The sequence below is a fragment of the Lycium ferocissimum genome, chromosome 2, assembly GCF_029784015.1.
Source record: "Lycium ferocissimum isolate CSIRO_LF1 chromosome 2, AGI_CSIRO_Lferr_CH_V1, whole genome shotgun sequence".
NCBI lineage: Eukaryota > Viridiplantae > Streptophyta > Magnoliopsida > Solanales > Solanaceae > Lycium > Lycium ferocissimum.
The window spans coordinates 63,174,942-63,184,717 of NC_081343.1; the positions used below are offsets into that span (position 1 = coordinate 63,174,942).

General features: G+C 33.4%; 1 protein-coding gene across 2 annotated transcripts; it reads right to left on the minus strand.

Moving 5' to 3' along the window:
- Positions 1 to 1,592: 1,592 nt before the first annotated feature.
- LOC132046703 (U-box domain-containing protein 3) lies at positions 1,593 to 4,957 on the minus strand. Of its 2 annotated transcripts, XM_059437423.1 has the most exons (3): positions 4,511 to 4,957; positions 2,027 to 2,819; positions 1,593 to 1,910 (listed from the first exon to the last, which is right to left on the minus strand). In XM_059437423.1, exons 1-3 carry the CDS (start codon positions 4,816 to 4,818, stop codon positions 1,899 to 1,901), a joined length of 1,113 nt encoding a protein of 370 aa, XP_059293406.1. In that variant the 5' UTR covers positions 4,819 to 4,957; the 3' UTR covers positions 1,593 to 1,898. The 2 variants fall into 2 exon arrangements, with proteins under 2 accessions (XP_059293406.1, XP_059293405.1); XM_059437422.1 differs by having other exon boundaries at positions 1,593 to 2,819; positions 4,511 to 4,956.
- Positions 4,958 to 9,776: the final 4,819 nt, after the last annotated feature.

The following is a 9,776-nucleotide window of genomic DNA, read 5'->3' on the forward strand; positions in this document are numbered from 1 at the left end:
GGCCAATTGCAATTCACAAGTTAAATGACGTATAGCGGAGCTTTCCTGGATTTCCAGCTTTTTCGCAAGAATCAGGTTTACTTATAAGATTGGAGTGAATCAGTCGCCGTTTTATTTTTTATTTTTCATATGTCTATTTTTCATTTGTATATAGACTTTTAGCACTTAACTAAAATAGTGAGACACTTTGTTAAAATAAAAATAAAAAATGCACTTAACTATAATTAATTAATATATACTTTTACAGCATTAATCACAGTAAATTCATATAATCGAGTGTAAATATCCGGTGCAACTCGGTGTTTACTCGTCAATTTGCATAATTTCTCAAAGTAGCAGCATTTTCATTTGCTCAGAAAGGGAACAGTTTGAAAAAGGCCTCTCTAATTCACAAATTTAAAATGATAAGTTGTCGTCCGCACAATAGGAGTTTGGTTTTCTTGGTTCAAATTATTTGTCAGGAAAATGATGTTTACATCACTCTTAACACGTTAAGATTCTATTTTGGCAGTATTTGAAGATAGTTTTTTAGGCTCTCAACGGTTCAACGTTGCCGGACTCTTCCCAGCTGTGTCTGCTTGTGTGACTATGATTGTGAAATATGGTCTGGTAGCAAAGAAACGGCACATAAGAAATATTTTTTTCATGCACATAAGTTGTGTGAGCAATTTTGTTTGGTAATTGGATTTTGAGGCAAATGAAGCCAACATATTTGTCATGTTTCACTCATTATTTGCCACGTTTCCAGTCGCTGATAACACATTCTGTGTCTTGTTCTGAAACCTGCAAACCAACAAATGGTGGCCAAAAAAAAAAAAAAGGGAAAACCCCCACATATTCACAACCAGGGGCGGATCTACCTCGACAAAAAATTACAGTGTATATATAGAGTAAATTTTATGTGTTTATGTACATATATTAACTTTTGAACACCCTCGGCAAAAAATTACAGTGTATATTTAGCTTCTTCTTTTTTCCAAACACCCTGAATGAAAATCCTGGATCTGCCACTGTTCACAACGTCCAAGTACTACTAAAAAGTTACTTCCATCCTATGCAAATAAAGTTTTTATGTTCTTCAATTTGCAGACAGAAGCCGAATTTAATCCCCAAAATTTCATAGATATTGCAGGCAGGATGTGTTTTTAAGAAATCAAACTTTTGGGCTGTTGTTCCATCAAAGCCCCAACTAACTACCTCATCCCCACTACACTACGCAAAGTAGGTAACAAAAGTTAGTGTTCGGTAGAATATAGTTTTCTAATACTCATGAAATCATACCTGGTGTTAAAGAAGCCGGGTTAAGTAACACCTGTAAAATATTTATCAACTCCAAATAGATTTCGACACAGAGCCAAACAAGCTTCATTTATAATACACTTAATACAAACTGTCACCATCCAATAAAAGCAAAACGGAGAGGTTGAAATCAAGAAAGCTATAGAATTTTGAATTATAAGCACAAATTAGCAACAATTATATCAGCACTATATAAAGATTGAATTCAACATTAAAGCCCTGCTGCTTAGCTACACTCACCAGAATCACTTCAAAGTGTACAAATCTGAAAATAGCTAAAGACAACACCTAAATTCACATATAGAGAAGTGATTAAATAGCTGAAATTTCCTGTACAGAATTGTAGTTTCAAGCATGTTGCTCCATCACATAATTACAATCATGAAAACCATGGTTGAAGAAGGAAACTTTCGCTGGCTGTATAAACTGCATGGTTGTTACAAAGACCAAGTTCATAAACTATACTTCTAAGACCTCATATAATTTTCCACCTTATTGATCACTAAACAGTCACCTGGCACCTATGACCTATCTATCTAAGGGCCCGGACTGCCAATTTTCAGTATCTATCCAGCTTTTCCAAATACAGAGAATCGATCTCACACAAGCCCCTGTTTCAAGAGGAAAAGGGATACAGGAAGAAACAAACAAAGGGAAAAAAAATCTATCATTTCGAAGTAATTTTGGAGACACAACTAGGAACAGACAGATCGGCTGGGGTGCATACCATCGCCCTTTGTTGTAAATGTCTCAAACTTTGTTCCATGCTAACTTGTACCATCTCGGCGAGCATCTCCTTTGCTTTTCCTGATTGCTCCTCGCAATCTATCTGAGATATGAGATTGGAGACGATGTTCTCTAATGTGTCAGGTTCGAGCTCAGACCTCGGGTAAGGAGTTTCTCTCAGCAACCTCAAAAGTGTTTGTGCTTTGGTCCGAGACTTGGCTGTTCCTTGAACAGTCAGCTCTAGGAGCCCAGGAATTACACCTTCTCTGAGAATTGGTTCTCGGTATTTAGAGCGGTCACTCTGACACATTGTTAGGAGAGCTCCTACAGCATGTTCTCGGCTTTGAGGAGATCCACTTTCAAGTACTTCCACCACTGCAAGTACTCCCCCATCTTCAGATATCAATGAATTCCTACCCTCTTCATAAGACATTAAAGATTCTATAAGAGCGGTGCATCTTTCAGTAGTTTTTGAAGACTTTTTACAGGATTTAAGCAGAGAAACTGTAGATGGAATTGGTTGTGCCCGCAGGATCAACAGTAGATTGTCTTGATAAGTTGACAGATTAGAAAGAGCCATCACGGCATCAGCCTTGGCTTGTGAACTGCCGTGCCTTATGATTTCCACTAGTAGAGGGAAAACACCAGAAGCACTAATTATAGGTTTAGTGGCAGGAGAAGCAGATAATGTGAGTAAAGAGGCAGTAGCATGATCCTGGAGAGTTGCATTGTCTGATTGAAGAAAGCCAATGATGGGTTCCAGAGCACCAGCATCTATGATATTTATCTTGTTTCTGGAGATGAAAAAGGAAATAAATTAGTTAAACAACTAAGCTTGAAGCTCCAAAGATTAATATTTGCACACTACAATATGTTTGAAGTTGGCAGAATTCACATTTCAATATTTTGTTAGCTTAGATCTCAGAGATGGTAAAATATACTTCCCTGTCTGATGAAAAGCAAGCAGTCCAGCATTCACATATAGGAACCAAACCTGGATCTCATTTTCATTAGGTTTATGGTTCTGTCGAACTTATTTCCTCATCAAATAAAATTGAAGTTTTTTTATCCTCTTTAAAATGATACTAGAATGGATTTGAGTAGCCAAATTATTAACTGTAGAAAGGAACGGGAAAGGAGGGCCAGTTTTGTTCACAACAGTACTAATTGAAATGTCAAATAGGGTACATCCTGGCGAGAGTTGAATCCAAATCATTTGACACTTAGGAACTACGAACAAATACGAGTAAGAGTGTTAACAGTACAAAGCAACCACTGAAATCTAACATAGTTTACAGTATCTCGAAGTACTAATCCTATAAGGGTCATTCCACTTTAATATTAAATTTTAATATTTCCCATACAGGGTTATGGGAAAAAACAATCCCTTTGAGTGATCTGCAAATCTATATTCATCAATGCATTATTGCTAGTAAAATAGCAACAACCATCGTACAATAGAATACTTTAATTAAGAGCAGAATTTATTTATCAGAGAAAAGAATCCAATCCATGTGATAGCTTCATAAACAAGATAGTAAAAGAAAAGAAAAAAGGGAGACAAGCAGATGGGGTAAAGAATTTAAAAGAAGAAAATAAAAGAAAGCATGTGGATAAATCATAAAAGAACAGCCCCACCTGCAAATTTAGGCATCCCATGCCAAGGGATCGATCGAAAAGCATATGCCTCTGACTTTTATTAACTTTAATAAATCTTCAGATAGAGGCAACTACAGTATTATAATCTTTTAATGAACCAATCAAAAATCGAAAACAACTGCAGTTACTCTGCTCAGTTTATCCACACAAATGGAGGAAGGTAATTCTTATTCTTGCACATTTTGATGCTTCAAGAATTGGATCCAGAAGTGAATTGCATCACGAGTTCAGTCTGATCACTCATTCCCCAAAAAAAAAAAAAAAAAAAAGAATCTCAATGAAGCCCCACAAAAATACTAGCACTCAAAAATTAAAATTTCAATCTTTATTACTGAAAGTTGAATTCTTTATAAAAACAATAACCACCAATTGCAAGGTCACATATTTCCATAACCTGAATAAAAATAGGAAGAAAAAGAAAAGAAATAAAGAAGAAAAAGTATCAACGTCCCTCTAATGATACACTGATTCCAAGGAAAAAGATGTATATACAAATAGAAACCAAAAGCAAGAAAGTGACAGAAAAACTGAAAATTCCAAAAATAAATCAACAAAACATACTTCAAAGAAAATCAAAACTAGCAAGCACAAAAATTGAGTTGTAATCAGGATTAGCACAAATCAAATTCTGCAGCAGAATTCACAAACACTTAATTAAGCCAATACAGAGCAAGAAAGTGATGCGAAACTGAAAATTCCAAAAACAATATCAAGAAAAAGTACCACTTCAAAGAAAATCAAAACTAGCCCGAAAACTCAAAAACCAAAGACTGAAATTGAAATCAGAATTAGCACCAATCAATCCAATAAACAAAATTAAACGTACCCTTCGTCTTTGACAGCAAGATTAAGGAGGGCAAGAAGAGCAGCTTCATTAGATTCAAAAGAATCAGAACGGAGCATATCAACAAGGGGTTTAACGGCGTTACAAAAATGACGTCGGTAACGTTGAGAAGTCTTTGTCAAACGGCGGATCTCCTTAGCCGCCTGTACTTTCAAACTGACGTCATCCGAATGAATAAGAAAAAGCGTTTGTTGAACTGCCGAAGACGACGCCGTTACACGAATTATATCACCGTCGGTAACACTTGACGGACTGTTAAGTTGCACACAATTCTCGCCCTCCGACTCCATATTAATTATTATTATTGGGACAAGTAATATGGAGAGAAAATAAATATCTGAGCTTAGAATAAGCTCGCTCTCAGGGGAGACAAGAGAGCATATAGAAAGAGGTTAAAAGGAAAGGGACAATTTTGTTATTGTAATATAGATGTATTGTATGGTATGGTATGGTAGTTGCAGTAATATTGTTGAGTTTTGAGAAGGAAAAAAAAGAGAAAAAGAAACGTAAGGTTGAGATTTTTAAAGGCAAAAGGGGGGGTGCCGTGGCGTTAAGCAACAGTTATAAGAACCCACCACCTCACTACCAAAGCCCAAAGGGTATGTTAGGGTATTAGGTAAATTAAAATTTATTATATTAATTTATATAATTACGTTAAAAATATGTATAAATTTTACGATTTAGCGATAATAGTATGTGCGAAGACACGTGTTATGTATTTATCGATTTGATATAAATATCGAATGCAAATTTTTTTTACCATAAAGTGCAACAATAACAACAACATATTCAATATAATCCCACCAGGTGAGGGTACGGGAGAATATAGTGTTTGCAGACCTTACTCCTACTTAGTGATTGATAGAGATGATGTTTCTGATAGACCTTATTATAAAGTAATCAGTCATTGTTAATTAGAGATTGTATAAAAATATTTGATAAAATATTGCATAAATATTTTTAAAATGAAATTTTATAAGTATGTAATATAAATTAGTCACATCTCAAAGTAAATATTGGAAATGGGATGAGAAATAAAAAGTCACCACCTGCACCCGACTTGTGGGGACAGAGGGTGCTTTTTTTTTCTTTGTTTTTTCTTTTTTTTCCAACGGCTTTTGGTAGTTGTTTGGTCTTTGATATGCTTTTTACCAAGATGGTTCGGTCTCGTTATTTAGAGTATGCTTTTGGCAACTTTTAATCTTATCCATATGAAGAAAAAATTACTTAACCATCAGGGGTCGTTTGGTAGAAGGTATAAGCTGGGATATCCCAGCACTAATTTTTTGTATCATATTTGGTAGAAGGTATAAATTTATTCTGGGATAAATTTATACTTTGTACCAAATAAAGTATAAAATGAATTCCATGGTATAAGCTGGGATATACCTTCTTATCCTGGGACTATTTTATACCATCTAAGGGATGGTATAAAATAATCCCTGAATTATAATCCCGAGATAATTTTGGCCATGCACCAAACGACAAAGTCTCCACTCCACGGCTCCACTTTTTCTTATTCTTCCTTGCAATGATTTAGAGGGGGATTTTATTGTTATAATTCCCTTTTGCGTCACATGCGAAAACGAAATTATCCACATTTTCATTTTTAATTACGTGTTTGAATTTTAGATCCTATCGCAATTTATTGTTTGTATTTATTCAGTAAAACTTTTAATACATTCACAAGGAAGTTTTTTACTCACTTATAATCTAAATTTAATACTTTCCTCCCAAATCTTCTTCTATCATAGTAGTATTTTATTTACAAGCTTGCTTTCATTCCGAAGATTGAAACAAGAAAACACAATGAATAAGAAGGGTACTTGGACATTTCTAGAAACTAGCTTTGAGGATACAAGTTGTATACTTCTAAGTGGAAAGAAAATTTTGGTTCAACTCTGTCTAAAGGTAAGCTTATAGACTTGACAAGTGCGAATTCGAGTTTTGAATTTTATGGGTTTGATTTTGATATTCATCAACATAAGTAGTTGATTTACTGAATTTAAAATAAGTTAATTATATTTATTTAGTGAATTTTTTAACATATATGAAAATTTTAAATCAAAATTATTGAGTTCCGACAAACCTATTGCTGACCCATGAAATATGCCCATGCTTTCATAATACCAAAGTGTTAAGTTCAAATGGCCAGAGAAGAGGGTCATATACATTTTTACAATAACTTTTTTGAGGATTCCAGCTATATATATACTATCGAGTAGGGGTGTACAAAGCAAACCGACAAATCGCACAAAATCGATAAACTGAGTCAAACCAAAAAAAAAACCCGACTAGTGGTTTGGTCTGACTTGGTTTGGTGTTGGAAAAAAAAAACCCGACCATAATTGGTTTGATTTGGTTTTAGCTAAAAAAAGTCAAACTGAACCAAACCGACCCGACATTATGTGTATTCGATTTTTAAAATATTTTATACATAAAAATATTTATTTGTAAATATTTCCTAATTTTTTCATAGTTTTTTGTCTTTTATCATATTATTTTAAGCTTGAACTTAGAACTTTGAATGCCAATAAGTTTTGTATCCCATGGATGTTAGTAACTCAAATAAAGTCCAAATCAAAACCAACTCAACACTAATGCTAACAAAAGAAATTCAATTCTAACACTAGGAATGACAGTAATGTTGGATATCTATTGTTTAGTTTTGCATAATTATTTTAGAGTGTAAAAAATACATAGCTTAATTTTTTCTTTGTCATGTAATTAATACTTATTAGCCGTACTTATTTTAGCATAACTTAATATTTAGATTAAAGTCATTTTCTTTATGGCTTATTAATTAGCAATACTTATTTTAATCGATTTTATTATCTTTTTTGTTGAACATTTTAATACGATGTCATCACCCATCTCACATTTTGTGTTATTTTCTTAAGAAACACCTTAGTTATATAGTTGTATTTTACTAGGACTAAAGAAATATTTGAAGTAAAATTCATATGTTTTGTATGAAGACTTTTTCGGGAAAAAACCCGAAAAAATCGAATAACCCGAGAAAATCTGAAGTTGAAAAACCCGAATTTTATTGGTTTGGTTTGGTTTATAAATTTAAAAACCTGACGCAATGAATTTGATTTGGTATTTAAAAAATTCAAATCAACCCGGTCCATATACACCCCTGCTATCGAGCTTTAGTTACCTCTCCTAAATACTCTAGTTATTCCGATTTCTATCCAATCAAAATTCAAACTTATCACATGGTCGTCAGTCGAGTGTGTGGTATGAGGGGAGCTTTCAATCCAAAAGGTTGCCCCTAACTTTTTGAGGTTTTCTTCTTTGAAAAAAAATGAAGCATGAAATATATAAGAAGTATGATACCATTCGATAATTTGGTGGACAACGTTGTTAAATATCCCAAAAGCATCTTCAGACGTGGAAGGAATAGGCCCAAGTGCGAATTTAGTGCAAGTTCACCTTTTCTTTTCCTTTTTCTCTTAAATAAGCATCATTGGAGGAAGAACGTACAGATAAAGTATATATACTACAATGAAATATAAAGGCTAGTCCCAACTAACTATTTTCACAACGCCTGCAACCGACAAAATAGACGTAATAGTCATATAATAATGATTTTCACTTTTTCAATTTTAGAGGCAGTAGTCATACGGAAATAATTTTCACTTTTTCTAATTGCTCGTGCGCCATATGAACTCTTTGATGTACCTCGTTAGGTCGTCATAAAACACAAAACAGAAAGAAGAAAACAACTGTGACAAAAACACACAGAAATTTAAAAGAAACATCTAGAGTGCGCTCGTTATCCTAGTTACACTTCCAAGATAGCCATATAGCATATCTCTCTCTTTTCCAAATATATTTTCACATGGCCATATTATTCTTTGTTAGTAATATATTTTTTTTTCTGGTTTTCCCTTCCATAATCAACTTCATAATACTTCGTTCCAATTGCACACAAAAAGAAAGTTTTGGGGTATGTGAGTGAAAATAGAATCTCTCTCTCTCTCTCTCTCTCTATATATATATATATATATAAGCAGGACATAGGCCCGCTGACGTGGCACCCTCCTAGACCAGAAAATCTATTTATTTTGTATTTTAATTGAATGAATTAATTAGTGAAAAAAATATTTTGATATGTCTGTTCGGGAATAGTTGTGCACAGGTTTTCAACCATTGTGTCTTCTCCATTTAATTCTGCTTTTCTCTTTCCTGAGTAGTTATGAATTAATCTCCATTAGTTCCTATTCACACGTTCCTTTTTCCTTCTCCATTTAATGTCATTAAACATGGTTACTTTCATATTCATTAATTTCCATTGTCCATCACTTCAATTTCATATTTATCCATTTTATTGTCTATTACTTCCAATATTGAAGATTTCATTGGGTCTATCACGCTGTCATTTCCCTTGGCATTTACTTATATCTCAATACAAAGTTTCTTGCTCTTTAGTTAACCTAAGTATTAGTTTGTGTGTTGATTTTTAACAGTATTCGGGCTTTCGATTCATGGATATGGTTATGCGTTTTCTTTAAACATCCTCTGGTGTGTGTATGGTGTCATTCGAGTATTTTCTTTTTCTATACAATTTTTTATATATATAGTAATGAGAAGAGGAACTAATCAAGGAAAAGAAAATGTTTTTTTTTTTATTATTTCTTGATTTTGCAGAACCATGAGAATTTTACCAAAAAATAAATAAATAGATGAGTAAAAATGGAGATTTGACTAATGGCGAGATGAGAGTAAGGTATAGTAGAGAACCTTTTTCTAAAAGCTAAGATACACGCTTTTGCTGTAAATGGATTGAATATTGTATTATTAGGCTTATATCTATGATCATAAGTTATTTTTATTATTATCACGTTATTTCATGAAAAATGTTGTTTACTTTTTAGTTCATGCATTATATAGTCATTCCAGTAGTCATTCTTATGGCAAGTCGTTAAGTGTATGGCAAGTCATTAACTGTAACTTTTCTGGTAGCCTACAGTGAGAAATGAAAGAGAATGTGACTATTGTGCATTTAATCACTTCAATTGCCATGGTTAGATCAAGGTGCGGATAATAGAGTGATAATGGTGGTTTTTATAAAGACAATACCGAAGAAGCTTTGTCAAGGAATTATCCTATCATTTTTAGCGACTCTTTTTTATTTCGATGAGTATGTTTGATTAATAATCTTAAAATCTCTTGAAAAAAGTTTATTTTTTCGACGCAATAAAATCCCTATGAAGGTATTATTTTAGATGACCCATTTTTA